This window comes from Manis javanica, chromosome 1 (genome assembly GCF_040802235.1).
Source record: "Manis javanica isolate MJ-LG chromosome 1, MJ_LKY, whole genome shotgun sequence".
In the NCBI taxonomy this organism is placed as follows: Eukaryota; Metazoa; Chordata; class Mammalia; order Pholidota; family Manidae; genus Manis; species Manis javanica.
The window spans coordinates 80,213,211-80,232,393 of NC_133156.1; the positions used below are offsets into that span (position 1 = coordinate 80,213,211).

The 19,183-nt window shown below is 35.6% G+C and overlaps 2 protein-coding genes across 5 annotated transcripts in view; one reads left to right on the forward strand and one right to left on the reverse strand.

The window, feature by feature from the left end:
• The first annotated feature begins 1,909 nt into the window (after window positions 1-1,909).
• Window positions 1,910-13,830, forward strand: LYSMD3 (LysM domain containing 3). Its single transcript, XM_073234128.1, has 3 exons — window positions 1,910-2,116; window positions 5,847-6,112; window positions 10,856-13,830. Exons 2-3 carry the CDS (start codon window positions 5,858-5,860, stop codon window positions 11,519-11,521), a joined length of 921 nt encoding a protein of 306 aa, XP_073090229.1. The 5' UTR covers window positions 1,910-2,116; window positions 5,847-5,857; the 3' UTR covers window positions 11,522-13,830.
• Window positions 13,831-15,534: 1,704 nt separating this feature from the next.
• Window positions 15,535-19,183, reverse strand: part of POLR3G (RNA polymerase III subunit G) — a 32,687-nt gene continuing 29,038 nt past the window's right edge. For all 4 annotated transcript variants that reach the window (XM_073234161.1, XM_017644055.3, XM_073234157.1 and 1 more), the window contains exon 8: window positions 15,535-17,832. In XM_073234161.1, coding sequence (XP_073090262.1) covers window positions 17,746-17,832 — 87 coding nt within the window. In that variant the 3' untranslated portion in view covers window positions 15,535-17,745. The remainder of the gene's footprint in view (window positions 17,833-19,183) is intronic.

Here is a 19,183-nt window from a genome sequence, read left to right on the forward strand (position 1 = left end):
AAGTGAATCCAAGGTAATTACTTAGCAATGTAATAGTTAAGTCAATTGCATTTTTTACTTCAATAGATACTGCAAAGTAACAATCCTAACAGGTTGCATCCTTTTAAACTCTCATTACAATTTTTATTCTGAAGCAAATCACAAGACCCAAACATTAGTGACATACACTTTCCTAGAAATTACATTTCTTTCATCTACAGCCTTTTAATGAAAACAGTGTCAGATGAGAGCTCAAAAAACCGAAAATCCTTTCGGCTTTGCTGAGCACTGGAGACATCCTTTTTTTCAAAAACAAAGTCCTTGTTCCTACTGGCCAGCCTTTTGGAACTTGGCCAAAATTCATGGGTAACTGCTTCTTTTGTATATTTCAATAATAAAATAAAATTCTATTATCTCTTTATAAAATTTTCAATAACTGCACCTTTGTTAAACATAAGTAATGATTCAAGAGCACGCAGATAATACTGAGAAAATATTTATATAAGGGAACAGGTAGCAGTCCTGGAGAAGTGCTTCAAACTCTAGCACCCAGGCTCTCATATGGATTCCACTGCTTATTGACATTGAAATAAGAAAAGTTGCCTACATGCAGAAAGAAGGTTGTATTCACATTAACATTCATGAAGGCTGAGCAGCTGAAGCCCTACATATAAAGTAGGGAATATATCCTTTGTCTACGGATGAGAAAATGTCTCAGTGATAAATGGTTACAGACAGGGGTGTCACAAGGGCAACAGCCCACAGAACAGCTCTGACAAACTTAAAAAAAATATTTTGAAGTCTTCTACTGCAGTTCTTTTTGTATCATTGTGGATCACAGTGTCCTCTCAAATACATATAAAAGAAAAATATTGCAATGCAGAATCCCTAACCTTTACTGAAGGCACTTTTCAGAAAACAAAAACAATATGCTCTTTGAAAAGAATTTAAAACAAAGCTTCAAAGGCATCATGAGGCATAAATATTCAGATATATTCTGAAAAGAAGTGTTCTGCATCCTGCACCCTGGCTGTTAGGATCTCAGCTGTATATCGTTATAAGACAGCAAGGTCGTCAAAGTGCAGTCTGTAACGTCAACACTGTGAGACATTAGGCATATCCTTAAAACGCTTACATCGATCATTTACATAAATTCAAACCCATTAAATGGTCATTTAGTAAATCTGTGAAAAAAAATTATAAACGAAGTCATGAATTTGTTATTCAACAAACATATCTCGCAGACCCCAACAATGGAAGTAACCAATGACTTTCAGTTATAGTCAAAACAAAGTAAGTTAAAATTTGTAGACAGCTTTGTTTCACTGAGAACGGGAAGCCTGAGAACGAGGGCTCGAGGGCAAACATTTCTTGAGACCTGACTCTAGGTGGCTCACTTTCCTCATCTATAAACAAAACACTTAAATAATCGTACCCCGCTGCCCCAGCGTTTCCCTCCAGTATTTTGACTCTTCTGCAGAAGTCTAGTCTTCAGCAGTAATGAGAGTACAATTCAGTTGTGATACGAAGAGTAGTAAGACCTGTAGAAATTTTCTAAAGCACAGATGTCAACACTGCTTTTGGGCGTCCTTCCCCCCGTACAGAAACCTCAGGATGTAGGGCAAGAAACGCACAACAGCCCGGACAAATCCTCAGCACCTCCTCACCCCCTCAGTGTTCTCTAGACAGTATTTGCCAGTCCCGTTGTGTGGACGGAGGACAAAGGCGCAGCCGGCAGGTCGCAGCGGGGCGTGGAGTTAAACGAAGCACTCGGCCAGCACCGGGGCTCTCCTGCGGACGGGGGGCGGGGCCTAAGGGGAGGGAGCAGGGGCGGGGCTGAAGCGCACCCCGGGGGCGACCGTGCGCTTGCGCGCCTGGTAAGGGCCTGTGGATGGAGAGCCCGCCTTCGCGCCCCCGCCCTTTCCTACCTCCGCCCTTTTGACGCGATGACGCACGGCAGGTTTGCGGACGTGGCGGCGGCGCACGGCCCGGAAGGCGGAGACGTTGGCGGAGGCGTTGGAGGCGGTGTAGAGGGACGTCCAAAAAACGGAGGCTCGGCCATGAACTTGCCCTGGACCGGAGCGTCGGCGGCGCACTTGGCAGCCGTCTCGTTACGTCCACCCTGCTAACGGGACAGGTAAAGATGGCGGCGAGAGGTGGGGGTGCCTCCGACCCGGCCTGCGGGCTGTGGGCCCAGGGGCGCTCTCGCGGGGAGCAGCACTGGGCCGTCGGCCGCAGGTGTGGTGGAGGGTGGCCAGGCCCGCGTGGAGGAGACCCCGAGGCTGAGGAGATCTTCAGGGCTAGCCCCACCAAAACACCCCATTACCCTGTCTGGGAAACAGGCTCAGAGGAGAGCCTGCTACCTACCAGATTCCGAGCAGCACACTTCCCACCCAAGCACAGCTACTGTCTCCCCACAACTTCGTGTTCGTGTTGAATATTCGTAGATGGCGTCTTGTCTACATCATCCGGCTGTGATGGTGTGACATAAAAATCTGAGATTTAATTCAGGAAAAACCGGGGTAAAGAAAAAACTAGACATAATGGAGAGGGAAGGGAGTTAAGTTTTAAAAACTGAATTGGCCCTGGGGGATACGGTCTGTGTGATACTGTCCGGGCGCTGAACTAGTTTGTGCCCTTTGGCCCTTTACTAGCTGGTTGAGGAAGGTCAGAACGAAACAGCCAACAGCACAGAAACACCCGACAGCACGTAGGTGTTTGGGATACCGTCTTCACCCGCAGGCTGAGCGGACGAAAGCCTTAACGCCGTATCCATGGGTAATTTTTGTGACTGCTTGTAATCTATGTAGCGTGCAAACTTGTTTCAGTTTTCTGAAGAGGATATTTGTGGTTTTTCCCGCTGCTCTAGGAGAATTACAACAGGTGAAGAAAATTAAGCCAAATGACTTAAAATGTGTATAGTTGGCTTAGATAATTTTCTGTCAGGGCCAGAATCTAGCTTTTCCCTTTCAATTAGAGACATGAGCAATTCTTGATCATTCAGAAACAGAATACCTTGTTTGTTTTATTACTCTTGCATTTCATTACAAAGAGGATTCTGTGATAAGTTCTGGTCTTTAAAATTATCTGGGAATATGTCTTGCCAATGGGTTTCAGCCCCAGGCAAGTTCGCTATGGATTCAGTGTGACCAAAGAAATTGACAGCAAAACTTTCTTGGGGTGAAAGGGTTATTACCCAACTTTATTTCCAGGTGGCAGATGAGTCACTAGAATCCCGTTCGCTCAGAGCGAGTCTGCATGCAGTAGGCTGGTCTCTGGCTCTGGGCCCCTCTGTCTGCACAGCCGTCCCACACAGCCATCCTCCAGGCCTCTCTGCACAGTCATCCCACACAGCCGTCCTCTGGGCCTCTGTCCTCGGTGCTGCCACCACTCCATCCTCTGCTCTACTCTTCTGCAGCCCTTGTAACCCTGCCACCCTGTCACCCAGAGCACTGGGCGGAGCTCTTTAAATAGAGTCAGTAGCCATGTATTGCCCACAGGTGTGCAGTAAGCTAGTGAACCAGGGCCAGGTGAGAATCCTGGCCACAGGAACTCTCATTTTATCCACAGAATATATCACAGAGAGAGGTTGATACAGATACCTAAAATGGCATTTGGCCATGCTCAGTAAATTTCAGCTGTACTAAGCCAGTTTGAGTTTCTATGGGCACATTATGAGGGAGAAAAAGTCTAAAGGGGGGCATAAGTGGGTCAGTATAGCACATGTAAATTGCTGTATACTAAGAAGTTCTTAACTTTTTAAGTCATGGACTCATTTTGAAACTATGACAACAGTAAATACTCTTCCCAGAAAGATGTTGATATGTATAAAATTTTCTCTATGAATCCACAGGATTACCAGACATTTCCTAGATTAAAGACAGGATTGAAAAGATTTGGCTTAGAAAATGGGAATAAAATTACTAATTTTAAGTGAATGTGAGAACGTTTTCAACTTTTTTGAGAATTAAGTAAAAATAAGGCATCCTTAATTTATTATGGTATTTAAACAAGTTTAGTCTTTAAATTGTTAGAGTTGTCACTTGTTAGAATTCCTTGAAGAAAGACTTCAAAACTGCTTTTAAGATGTAAAATACGGGTAGGTTTCTTGAGTTAGGTGACTATCAAGTTAGGAATCCGAGTTCATGGTAATACATAATGTAACTTTTGTGGGAACAGGTGAAATAATCGACTTTATAGCTGTAATTATGTATGTTATCTGAGTAGAAACTCTTGAGGTTTTAAGGCATTACTATGTTGTCATAGAGTCAGAAACTCGTTTTCAAGGTTTGGATTCATTTATATAAAATAGTTCCAAAATTTTTATAAGTATGTTCCTACATAAATAGTATAATCTATATAATCCATATTACAAATTCAGCCTTTCAGAGTTGTCTTTTCTGATTTTCTTTCCTTCTTTTTTACTTGGTACATGTGTAGTGTTCACAACTGTACTAAGTCCTTTGAGACATCATTTTTGCCTTGGCTTCTGTGACACAACATTTTCATGGTTTCCTCCTCTGCACACTTCTTTTCCATCTTTGCAGGCTGATTTTCCTTCATCCAAATACTAAATGTAGCCATTCTTAAAAGGTTAATTTGTCTCTGACCCTCTTAGTATGTATTCTTTCTAGAAAATCTAATCCATACCCACATTTTCACTTTCTACCTATGTGCAAATGAATAAGGAAGTTGTATCTCTAACCCAGACCTTTTCTGAATTGGTTATATAGCCCATTTGGCTACCTGTCGCTTTTTGGCTGTCTTAGAGGAATTAATAACCAGAGTCATCCCCACCCACCCCCTGCCTCCAAGCTCTTCTTCCAGTGTTCCATGTCTTAGAGAGTGACACCACCATTATTCAGTGACGTAAAGCTGACCTTTGGGCGTGATCTATCTTTGCTCTCTTCATATCTGAACATTATTAAGTCCTAAGTATTGTATCTGCAGAATGCCTCTTAGTACCTATCTATTTCTTGCCATCTTTCACAACTGAAAGTAATCTACTGTCCTATTATGAACTATTAGTATGAAGCTAAAACTGTGACTGTCAAGTTAGTTTATGTTTTCATATTGTTTGTTTTTAATGGCAATTCTTCAGCCTGATGAGGGTGAGGTGAATATGTGTTGGGAATTAATCAATGTATGTTTTTGGTTTCAGCTCTCAGTTTTACAGTGTCTTTTCTGAAGTAGAAATGTAATTACCTACAATCTGTTCAGTCTTTATGGACCATAAATTGAGTTTAATGAGGACTTTGGTAAACTAAAGTTTGGTTAAAAGCTTCCAGGGAAGAAAAATCCCTGGTGGAGGGCAAAATCATGACCTATGTAGAAGGCACATACTGTACTAAATATAAATACTGAAGTCAGTGTGACCCCAGGGAGGTAGGCAGGTAGTACAAAAGACATGATCTTAAAATTCAAAACAAGCCAGGAAGTTTTGGGTTCATAAAAATAATGTGTGTTTACATATAAAACATATACTTCATTTTTTCAGAACTATAAATTATATATATGATTACAAGTTTTTAATACATAATACAGAATTATTTCTCTTTTTTCAGATACTCAGAGTAAGGGGAACTTAATTTTTACCTAAAAAAAAAAATTAACAGTAATTTGTTGCTTTTAACATGTAATCACCTCATTTTATGATAATATGATAAGAATGGATTCTCTTCCATCCCATTTTTCATACCCAAATGTATTCGTTGTACTTCAGCAGTTATAAAACTTGAATCTGAGTTTTGAAATAAAACCACACTTAAAAAAACAAAAGATAAAGTGTTCTGACTGTAAGATTTATGCAAATCAGTCCAGTGGGTCAGCTACATTCCAAAGTTTTGTCTTCCTTCTTTCCTCCCTAGATTTTTACATTATGGCAGGGAGGCATCAGAATCGTAGTTTTCCTCTTCCAGGAGTTCATTCAAGTGGTCAAGTACATGCTTTTGGGAATTGTACAGACGGTGATGTGTTGGAGGAGGATGCTGAAGTGTATGAGCTTCGATCCAGAGGAAAAGAGAAAATTCGAAGAAGTACATCAAGAGATAGACTTGATGACATTATAGTATTAACAAAAGATATACAGGAAGGAGATACTTTAAACGCAGTAGCCCTTCAATACTGTTGTACGGTAAGTTGTAATCTGATTTTGGATAATGCAGCCCCAAATAAATCATTTGCTCATTAGCACAAATTGAAATAAATTCCATCCCTTTTATCTTGTCTTTTTTTTATCTTCTTTCTATATCTTTCTATATCTATATCTATATCTATATCTTTCCTTTTTTTATCTTCTTTCTATAGAAGTCTGTATTACACTGGTAGATGTTAACTTTCTAGATTTTTAAGTGGATACTTGAATTTCTGTCTTTTTCTAAATCCATGATTCCATTTTCAGTATTGAAAAACACCCAGATGGGTTATTTATTTTTTTTCCTTATTCAAATTGTGAGAAATACATGAGGAAAAGTTTTTCCCTGCTCTTCTTTCCTGAAATAACAGACTTTGATATGATTCTTTCCATGCCTCTTTTCTGCTTATAAAAACTATGTACATATATATGTATTATATAATTATATAATGTATTTATATATATATATGAAATACTTTGGGGTATTGGTGCTTTTGTGTTTTTAAAATTGGTTTATACTATGCCTATTACTCGGCAAGCTGCCTTTGCCTTTTTCATGTCTTAGTATATCATAGCATCCCTCATACAGTGCTCATTATTTTATATAGCTATATAATGTTCCATGGTATGGATGTACTATATAAATATAATAAATACTAAGCTTTTCCACTTATGTGTAGTCCGGATTTTCTCCATGTTTGCTTGGTGCAGTGAATATCATCACAACTATATCTTTAAGTGGTGGTACCTTTATATCTGTGGAATAGAGTCCTAAAGTGGGATTGGTAAGATAGAAGAAAAGGTACATTTTTTATTTTAAGAGATATTAAACTGTTTGTTTAAACCTATATATTTATTTGTGTTGTTATGTCCTTCTTACATCCTTAGCATGAAATTTGTTTTCATGTAAACATTACTTTGGAAACCATAGAACATTTTTCCAAACTCCCAATAGAATTTTTGAAATATATGTGCTCTGTACCTCTTTGCACATTTTAAAGTGAACTTTTAAAATATTTCCTAATAACTTAAAAGGATATTATTTCCAGAATGTTACCGAAGTGATATTTCAAAGTAATACTGTGAGAATACTCTTTAAATGTATGCATGGAATTCTAAATACCACTAGGATTTGCCCCCAGAAATCTATCATCTAAAGTATGTATAAATGAGCTTTTTTAATAGCATAAAATTCTGTAGCATTCCTTTTTTCCCCTTGATTAGTATTTTCATTCTTCTCCTAAATCTTTCATAATGTAAAATACTTTTATATTTGAAAACCTTTTATTACCTGTCATAATTCTCTAAGACAAACACATCATATATTTATAAAACACATACATTTAAAGTGAATTTCAAAAAATTTCCAATGACCATGAGGGTCTATGTATAATTTTTTTTTAATAGAGTAATTATTGGTATCATTCACAGTTAATCAAAACATATTACACATTTTTTGAAAATTTAATAAAATATTGAAATGCATTTCTTGAGGTAAGAAGAGCTGAGTCTTGTAAGGTTTTTTTGCAACTCGTTCGTGGATGGCAACACCACTTTGTTAGAAAAAACCTGGGATCAGAAAAAACCTGATTCCATCATTTAATGCAAATGAACGTGAATATGTGTTTTGCAGAGAAATAAGATCGTTGAAAAATAAAGGAATGTGTCTTAGAAGGTCAATGATAGAAAGTAATAAAGACTTTAAAATTAGGGGCAAGGCTAAAAGTATCAAAGCGGAGATCAAGAGAAGAGTGTGGTCCAGTAACTTTATTGAAGAAAGACATTAGTTTTCCTTTAATGAACCTGGAAAATTTTCTCAGAAGAGAAATTTGAGATACTATCTGAATGATAAAAAACAGGTCATATTTCTTTTTTTTTTTTTTTTAAGGTATCATTGATACAACCTTACAAAGGTTTCTCATTAACATTGTGGCTACAATATTCACTCATATTATCAAGTCACCCCCACATCCCATTGCAGTCACTGTCCATCAGTGTAGTAAGATGCTATAGAGTCACTACTTGTCTTCTCTGTGCTATACTGACTTCCCCATGCCCCTACTTACATTATGTGTGCTGATCATAATGCCCTTAATCCACTTATCCCTCCCTCCCCACCCCCAAACCTTTGGGAACCACTAGTCTCTTGGGAGTTTGTGAGTCCACTGCTGAAAAACAGGTTATAATTTCTAATGAGGTAAAAGGAAAGTATTTCAGGTATACGACAGTGATGTGGAGAAGATACCAAGGAGGTAATAGGGTGAACAGAGGGAGTTTAATAGGCGTTTCAGAAATGAGTTGCCACTGATGGATGCAGGACTGTGTAGTAAGAGAACACCACTATAAAGCTTTAACGAGAGTGCTGCAAACTGCAAAATAGTCGGGGAGCCTACTGGTGAATAAAGAGATTATTTGAATAATTCAAATGAAGATGATCAAGGCTTAGATTAAAATATTTGTAGTAAGGATAGAGGAGATGCTGATGGAAAATGTATTTGGGATGTATCAGCTGATACCTTATTTTAAATGGAAGAATGATGAAAGGCAATTACCTTATTAAAATTAGAGGAAAGATGGCATTGGCCTCAGTAGTGGGAAAATTGATACAACAAAGTTAGGGAGTTAAGAGAAGCAATGCTCACTTTTGCCAGGAGCTCAGATAGCAAAAAAAAAAAATGGTTAACTCTATAAAAGGACTTACTTCAAACACAGTAGTTAGTGCTATATTCCACTTATATTCAGTCTTAGGAATTATTAAAAATATACCTGTTTTAAAACAGTGATAAGAGGAACGAAGTCCAAGGTTGGAATCCTAAATGCAATCAAGGAAATTAGCGTAACAAAGTACAGGGATATTCAGAGAACCTAGGTAGATAGTAAATTTCAGAAGCTTAGTTCAGAAAGAATATTGAGTTGTTACTAGAATATACAATACCAAACAAAAGAGCACGAAAGAGAATAGGGCTAGGTTGGAGGTTTGTTAGTGGATCTTCATTTGCCTTAAGAAAAAACATACTCGAGGTAGTAAAATGACAGCAGCCTTTCTTTTCACTGTCTCATCTATTCTCTTCAGTTCTCCATCCTTGTCCGATGCATCCACTTCAAGGAATTGATTTTTCCAATGAGAATTCATACATTGGACTTGATCAGTAATCTGTACTTGATCCAGTTCATCAATCCCTCCTAAAAACCTCCTTTGACCTCCCTAATTTTGCAGATTTCTTATTTTCCTATTGTTAGTATTTAATAACAGCTAACATTTGCATAACACACTCTGTCACTATTCTAAATGTTTCACATATATTTTAATTCACTAATTTTCACAACAGCCCTCTATGGTACATAATAGTATTACTGTCATTTTACATCTGTGGTAACTGAATTGCAGAGAACTACTACTTTGACCAAATCACACAGTTAGAAAGTCAGAGCCATCCTTCGAACTCAGATAGTTCATGCTTTTAGCCACTATCATATATTGCTTTTCTGGCCGCTCTTGCTTAATCTCCTCTGTTGATTTCTCTTACTTATCATACCTTTCAGATGTTGGTATACCTATGTCACCATTTCCTCCCACTCTTTCTAGTGAATCTATCAATGGTCCTTACTTCAGACTGGTAGTCTACAAATCTGTATCTCTAGCAGAGATTATTATTCTGAATTTTAGACACACATCATTAGCTGCCTATTGGACATCTATTTGCATATTTCAAGCTACTCAAAGTCAACATATATGAAATCTTTGTTCATTCTCTTTTCTTCCGCTATAGTGTTCCATATCTCAGTGAACGGCATCATTATCCATTGAGTTGACCAAGCCAGAAAAGTTTTATCCTAGTCTCACTTACCTCTCTGACATCAATCAGGTAGTAAGTGATCAGGGTTTATGTTAAAGCACTGATGGAAATGATGATTCAGATTAATAATATGAAGGTGGTGGGAGAGCCTGGCATAATGATTGGTAAGCTGAGAAACGCTCCCCTGCTATCCCTCCCTACAATGGCAGGTAGACAGGATGTACAGACAGGTTGAAGACCATAATATAGGAAAAGCTTAAGCTTATAAAAATGACCGTATCAGAGGTGGTTGAATAGTGCAACTAGTGAATTTACACTGACAAGTTCAGAGAAAAATAGCTTCAAAGGACAGGTGAGGGAGGTAAATTATATTACTAATTCTAAGGTAGGTGGTTTTAACACATTTTAACATCTCTGAAATTAGAATGGTGGCATCAGTATTTGGTGGTTTTCTCCTTAATGCTTTATGTATTAAAGCAATGGTACATCTTAAGAGTTGATGGCATCTTAGTTTTGATAAATTATGGTAGTTTTAGTTGGGTAAGTTGATATTTGCCTTTATTCTAATTGCCCAGTTGGAATAAAGAGCACAAGTATCTGTAATCCATCCTTCACAAATTGTTCACAAGCAACAGAAGTGTGGTTTTTTGTGAATGATGTACAAAGAAATTTTATCAAAGGATCCTAGAGTCTATTTAAATCTAGCATTAGTGTTAATAATATATAGGTCATAATAAAAAAATAATTGATTTCCTAAGACCAATAGATCCAAGTAGTATAGAACTGTTATCCACAAATAAAATAAAAATCTCTGGGTGTGCTAGCCTGATATTAATAATTAAGGTCAGTTTTTTTCCCCATCCAGAACTGGGATGAATGAATAATGCTATTTCTGTTTTCATTTAGAATTAAGTTGAATGTTGGTTTTTGTTTGTTTGTTTTACAGGTAGCAGATATTAAGAGGGTTAACAATCTCATCAGTGATCAAGACTTTTTTGCCCTTAGGTCTATCAAGATTCCAGTAAAAAAGTTCAGTTCATTGACTGAAACACTTTATCCTGCAAAAGGAAGACAGGCTTCACGTCCTTCATCTGTTCAGTATGTCCTAGAACAACAGGAAATTTTGTTGGCGAATAATTCCCTTTCTTCCAGTGAATCAGCTGGTAGCTTTTTAAAAGAAGTAGACCGAGACATAGAACAAATAGTAAAATGTACAGACACCAAAAGGGAGAACCTTAATGAGGTGGTGTCTGCCTTAACAGCACAGCAGACACGTTTTGAACCTGATAACAAAAACATTCAACGTAAGGATCCTTATTATGGAGCAGACTGGGGAATAGGGTGGTGGACAGCTGTAGTGATAATGTTGATAGTAGGTATAATAACACCAGTATTTTATTTGCTGTATTATGAAATTTTAGCTAAAGTGGATGTTAGTCACCATTCAACAGTGGATTCTTCACATTTGCATTCAGGAGTCACACCCCCATTACAACAGAAAGAAATGGAAAATGAAATTGCTCCAACAAAAGGAATACCCTTTGGCCAACATGATGATCATAAACTGTACAGCCAAGGTTCTCAGTTACCTGCTGCTCAACACAAAACATAGCAATTAGCTCATAATTACAGTGTTAATGATTACATGTACTTCTGGGAATATTCAACAACCACTTCACAGGCAGAATTTAGGAAGACTGGAGATGCTTTTTTTTCACCTTTTTTGTTGTTGGGCCATTTAAAAATGGATTGAGTATAAAACCCCTAAAATTGCTGTTGCTGATACTGGGAGTGGCACATCAATATGTCTGTTGAATCAATGCTGACAGCAGAAATGAATTTTAAAATGTGTCTTGGAAGTTTTTAACTTGGAAAATGCCTCATTTTTCTTCTTTGAGATTGGTTATGTTTAAATATTGTTTTTTAAGTAATCATTTTTTTGTATAAGGTTATTAAATTTATTAAGCAGAATAATGATAGTATCAGATGTCTGCAACTGAAGAAAAGTTTACTACTGTAAACCATCAATATATTCAGTTGTAAAAAGTTGATTCTAAAATTATTTGATAGCACATACCTAATAGTCCATTTTAAAACTTTAAAAGACACATTTAGCACATATGCTGTGAAAGCATAAGCAAAAACAAATGGGAAAGTAATGTGTAATGGCTGTAATAGAGGCTAAGAAATAGATTAATATTTTTAAGTTCCAAAAATAATGTTAGGATTGGGAAGTTGCCATTTGGTCATTAGAACACTGGATTAGGTCGAGACTTAAAAGTAATCTTTGTCTCTTAAAAGAATGCTGCCTTTCCTTGTTTTTTAAGTGATTATATTTGCTTCTGATATTTGAAAATACTTCTGCAATTCTTTGATAAAAAGTTACACATATACAGCTTACAGTTATTTAGGAAATACATTTTTTACATACTGTGATAAATTGTTGCTGTGTTACATGTAACAGGCCTTAATTATATTTAATGCCTTACTACTTTATGTAAGCTTATAGAATTTTAGAATTAAAATTAAGCATTATTTCACATGGTCCAGTTGGATATATAAATTCATCTTCACCTTTGCTATCAAGCACAAGCTAATAATGGGGTCAAAACAAATTTTCACTGTCTCTTAAGTCTGTTGCAGAAAATGGTTCATTAATAAAAGAACATGGTTAAAGGGAACTTTTCATTAGCAGTAATAAACTGTTGATCCTTAACCTGTTTTCAAAGAGAGAATGTCCAACCTAAACCTTTTTTTTTTTTTTCTCTGAACTATAGACCATCAGATTGGGGGGACAGAGGCCACAGGTGTCTGGATTGGTCAGAATGGCTTGATAGTGCTCCTTTTTTAAGATGTACTATGGATCAGGCACAGTCTGGCTAAATAAGTATTTACATACTGATTCCATCACTTAATTTTTAAAAGTATGTGTTTTAAAAATGTAACCAAAATGAGTCATTAGAGTCTGGACTGCCTGTTTTGTGTATACTAAAGTATGTACCTTAAGATATATAATACCACCTCAATTGTCTGGGCATTATTTCCTAATTTTTAGTGTTTAAGCTTTTTGACCAGTCTTTTTATATTTCAAATTCGAATCTTGATACAGTGGGGTGAATAAATAAATATGGTAAATGAGGTTTTATGTACTTTTAGGAGCAAAGCATCATAAAAAGACAGTCCAAAAAAGTTAAACATTAAAGCCCTCGCATATATTAGCAGACCTTAGATAATTACCAAAAAGTGTTAATATGGAAGTTTCAGCAAATTGATTTTTTGAATAACTTTTATAGTTTAAAATCTTAAAAGTTGTTTAATGTGCCTTGGGCATCTTGAAAAGAGTATGATCTTCCTAATTTTGCTCAGTGTTAATAACTTGGTTAGTTTACATTGTATTTATTAATAAGCCTGCTGAAAAAATCAAGTTTTAGGACAAAAACACAGATTATTTTAGGGTAGAATGGGCTAGATGTCCTTTTTAGAATTTTGTTTACATCAAATTGATGAAATTACAGTCAGTGATTCCTTTTTCTATTGATACTTTGAAATTGAGATAAAGAGGTCTGATTTCCAAAATAACATTTTTTATAAGTAGTAAGGTGTACTGTGCAGTTGCTGATGAAAAAACATTTCTGTCTCGCAATATCCAGTTTCTTGAAATAGAGCATATCCTTATGACATAATCATGCAGTTTCCTCTTTCTATATATTTGAATTAATTGAAAATAATCTGAATTATATATAACTGTCATACAGAATTATAGATTCTAATTGCTCAGTGTTATTTAGAAAAGAAAAATAATTTCCTAAGCATTTAATAGATACAGAATAATTTTAGCCTTTAAAAAGTACCTCTATACATCAAACTTTGTAGCAAATACAGATTTGTTTAAAACTTAATAAAATAAGATTTATCATTTGATACTGTGGATTTTTGTGTTGAAACCCTTATTTGAATTTATTTTGACACTTTACATAATTGTGCAGAAGATGCATGTGTGCAGATGTAAAAGTAACAACTGAATCATTACATTTGGTTCACTGAAATTGGAGTCGCAAGTGAAAAATCTGCTATTTTTAGGGCAGATAAGTCTGGATACAAATGGTTAAGATTGTTTTGAACAAATGGTACCATTTAAACATGTTTTGCCATCTTACTCCTAGAAAATTAAGGGATTCTTGTCTTCAAAAGATAAAGTAAAATAGAGAGTCCGCTGGCCACATTAAGCATTAGAAGACAAATGTTTAAATTATCTATTCCAGAGGACTTCTTGTTTTTTAAAGTTTTTTTTTTCTGAACTCTTGCTCGTTCAGCGGCCTGAAGAGTTCTTTAAATGAACCAGTAATTAGTTCTTTTTAAAGTATCTACTTCTAAAATGACCTTTTTGGGAATATGAAGGATACAGTTAAGAGTTTTAGAAATAAATGGAAGCAAGGATCAAGTCAAAGTGTTGGGTAAAGGTGCAGTTTTTAGATGTATTTAAATGGTGCATTATGATGGGAATCACCCTTATTACTAATACAACAATGTTGCTCAGGAAATAATTATTTTTCTCCCAAGTATGTGTATATTGCATTGTTAGGACATAAAAATATCCGAAAGCTTTATTTAATTCTTTTAATGTATGCAAATACTATAAATCTTTTGTATAATGTATTTTATACAAATGCAAGGTGAATTGTAGGTTGTTAGTATGTACATCTGTAAAACTTGTTTTTAAAACTTTTTGCCCTTATTTTTCATATTTTAAAAGATCTACAAAATGTAATAAAATTTCTATTTTATTATTCAATCTAAAATGGAAGCCGGTGAATTTAATTGAATAAATCAACCATTTCTCTTCTTTAAACCAGTTGATCTAGAGGGACACAATGTAGAGTTCATTGAATAGTCAAAGGTTTAGCAATTCAGATTTCCCCCTTGTTCTATTGAAACAAAAATTCACTGGGTTGTTAATAGGATGTAAATGGAGTGAAATGAAAACAAATGGTAAAAGAATATTCTTTGGGGGAATCTTTGACCTCAGGGAAGAATACTTCAAGAGACATGGTCCAGGTGGATCAGTCCTATAGCAGTATGCTCTCATTATGTGAGAAGTTTTCATGAAACAGAAACTTTCACTTCAAGAATATTAATTTTTAATAATTACTAGTAGCAAAAAGAACTGAGAAAGTATTAATGGAGGAGTTTGTGGTGCAGTCTTTGTTTTTTCAATTTTTAAAAGCATCCAGATCTTAAAATTGTATTTACAGTTATTTATTATAAAAAGCAAGTTTTTACTAACGCCAGAACCTTTAACCATATTAAGGCAAAGACACTACATTTGAAAGTGGTGGGAGGAAAGGTAAATAAGATCCTTCTATCTTAGCATTGTCATGCCCAGTGTGAGCCCATGACACCCACGGTCATCATGTTGCATGCCAAGTCTTCGTTTGCTCTTACACCTTCAATGACCTGGAGTTTTCTTTTGGTGGTGATAGTGGTGGTTTAAGAATATTTGATACTGTCATCCCTGCTCAATAAATATACAGTTTTTTATTAGGGAAAATCTGTACTAACAAATTGGTTTTCTCTATCAAATATAGATAGGCTCACAATAAAATATTTTAATATAAAACAAAACAATTTTCTTTTGTAAGAATTTAATGTGTAAACAAATACAGAAAAATAAGCATTATAGCAACAAACCTTTGGCCTTTTAGCAATTTTAAAGACATCAGGTATTTTTTTTATGTACAGATATGAGGCTATCTCTGCATTAAAATTTACCTGTCTGTAGAATAACTTACACAGTCTGAGATTTTTCAGCCAGAAAGACAAGATTCATGCTGGTAAAGCAACCTGCAAATAACTCCCTGCCTGTTCTCACAATTAAGGCTACTTGAAGCTTGTAGGATCCTGCAGAGGAGGAAGACAGTGCATGTAAGGGAGATGGAAGATGGCCAGGGCCTCCCAGAGCCAATCCTTACCCAAAGGGGCTGTCTTACCATCAACAGGACTGAAGTGGTAGAGGCAAATTGACAGCTAGGAAAAGAAATACCTGTATCTTTGGTGTATAAGGTCAATTTAAGCAATTACCTGCATATTTATAAAGCAAGTAATTAGAATCAGAGATTATAAATTAAATGGTATCTGGCTAAGGAACTGAGGTGAGGTAAAATACCTATGTTAATTATCACAAATTACTATATTTTCCCATTATAACTGAAAACTTTATGTGAAGTTTCTACCCCATAGTAGATTACTGCTTTAAAGTAGACTTGTTTGATTTGTGTTTTTCATTTAGTTTTACAATTTTTAATAAGCTCTTCTAAAGAAATTACATGATCAACACAGCACTGAACTAATAATGGTTCTCAAACCCATCTTGAATTATCTGAGGAAGTATTAATATTGAAAGTGATCTTTTTTCCTGAGAAAGCCATTTTAGCAAATAGCACAATATTATAAATTTTCTCCAATTTTCTGTACCAGAATACTAGATGGGGAAATCAGATTATATTTTCTGAGGAAAACATGTTTGTTTCTCCAAACTGTTTTCAGTCACTTTACAAGCTACAATTTTTTAGAGGGTAAGAGCCAAGTTTAAACTAAGAAGTGATCATTTCTATAAGGTAAGAGAATGAATATATATGGCAAATTTTGGTTTAAGCAGTTTTTACAGGCTATTCATCAGTAGAGAAACTAAGGCACAGAAAACTTAACCAAGCTGAATTTCAAGGTTGAGTTTAATAGTCAAAATAGTATTTAGGGCTCTGACTCTCAGGTTAGAGGGTAATGGGTACTGTTTTCCCAAAAGGGAAAAATAGATTTATTTCTTTTGGTGAGTAATATTAATAAGTCATTTTTGAAATGTATGAAAATCTTTGGCATTTGTGAGTCTTTGGAGAATGAGGTGTTTAAGTATCATCCCCCACCCCCCACCAAAATATACAAAGGCAGGGGAGCTAGTTTTTAATTGAAACAAAACATACTGATTTCAAAATGACCTGAGTTTTTTCTGCATTTTTATGTAAATATATTGGATAGCTATGAGTGCTAGGAAGTATAAGAAGCCACTATGCCTCAAAGATTTCACACACATGCATTCTGCAGTGAGATTTATGACTAGAACTTACTCCCATTTTTGTAAAGAACAAAATTAAGATGTCTCAGTCTAATTTTTCATAAGCCCAACTATTTAGAGATATCAAACTTGTTACAAAGGAATGATTAATTCACATATATGGGTATGAAGTTAGCCCCAAATTCAAGTATTTTTAATATTCATCCCAGGTCTTTGTACTTGCTGAGATGTTACCTGTGAAATTTACATAGTTTAGATTGGCATTTTTCCCTGTGTCTGTTTTTGATCACAAAACTTCTAAAAGCTCAGATGGGTTTATATAGTCAGAGTAGCAGCACAGAACATAATGTAAAAATAATTTTCAAGTTTCTTTGTTTCTAAAGTGCTCCATGTGCAGTATTAAGTCAACATTCAGATTGTGGAAATCCACTGTGATGACTAGTTATAGTTTTACAACAGATCAGCAGTTAAACAAAATTTGTTCAAGTATGAAAGCAGGTTAAAAGATGCGAAAAACTCTTTAGGCACAGTCTATTCCAAATAACACTAAAAAGGAAAAATAATCCATTTGTATACGTAATAGGAATGACAGTTGTTGAGAAGGAAATGTCAGAGACTAATTTGGTAGTGTAACTAATATGTAAACTCAAAAGTGGTCCAACAAAAAAGGAACAAAAATAAAACAGTTCTTATCAAAAATAAGATAGAAGACAAGCTGTCCAAATGTTTAGAAGCTCTATCATAAAAATACTTTTTGAGAAATTTCATAGCTAATAGGTTGCTTCATCCATGTTGTCATCACTGTCTGCACCAAAATCATCTCCATCTTCAAAGTATGAATTTATGTAGTCATTTTCCTAAGTGAGAGACATATTCCTCAGGAAACAGTAAAATGAATGAGTAGTAACAGTATTATTAAAGAACATAATGTAGGCTGTCCCTTTAAATTGATAAATAGCAAGTTTAGGTAATAAGAAAATATACCAGGCTTAAAAGAAGTCTCTACTATTTCATCCCTTAAAAAACACCTTAGCATTGATTCCCATCCATCTGTGCTGCTTTCCTCGAAACTACAACCTTCTCCTGTTCTCAGGCAACAACTAGTTAAGAAAAAATGAAGGGATGCCCATTACACCCTAATAGGATGATAAATCTAACTCATACCATAGTGCGGTGTGATACATGGTTTAGTTAGCTAAACCACTACACACTCCAAACATGTACAGACACTCTAAGAAACAAAGCCAATTTACATGAACATTCATTAGAGTATACCAGAACTGAGGTTCTCAGTCACCCTGCATAACAGAACTAAGTATAGGGATGTCTGCTTCCTATCAAAAACAGGCCCCAAGACACCAAATCAAACCTAGAGGATGCCATCTCACATTCCATCTAGGGCCAGCTTCCTATAGTTAGGAGGGAGTAAGCCCATGGGAATAGAAGAATATCCAATTCTTGTGACTGAGTAAAACTATTATCAAGTAAATGATTCGTGATAATCTCTGCTTTCTATCAGAAACACAAAGATCTGTTTCACATATGGGTTTCATTGTGTTAGGTGTAATAATGATATTATGATGGTGTTGAAGAGGCCTATTTTTGAGTATATACTGAAAAGTTTATGGATTAAATGACACAATATCTGGGATTTGCATTACAATAATCCAAAGGCCTATGGGGGGCTGGAAGTGGGGGAACGAGTGGATTGGGTAGATGAATGAATGATATCGTTGATGAATGAATCTAATGAATGATTTATTATATTTTTATATATCATTGAAATATTCCATTAAAAAATTTTATCTCCACTTCCACACTGTCTATAGCAGGAGTTATGACAGAGTAAGAAATAAAGACTATTTCCCAAAGAAAGTCTGGGTATCAGCTTTTTTAGTATCTGCACAGTAGGATTTTATATATAAATTTATATAAAAATGCAAGGTAATTTGTATCACTCAGATGTGATATTTCATTACTTTGTCTTCCCTAAATACTCTATTTCTGCATCCAGCTAAGACTCTTACCGTGTCCAGGAGTTAGCCTGGTTTCTCTGGTGTCATTTGAAATCCAATAATGTCTGGAAACCTGGCTCAAGCCTTGGGGCCAGTGGACCAGGGAGATGTGGCATGGTTGAGGGTTCAAAAGAGGCCACCTTGACAGTTAGATGTTGGCAAGGACTCTTGTGTGGAAATATAAACAAGACAA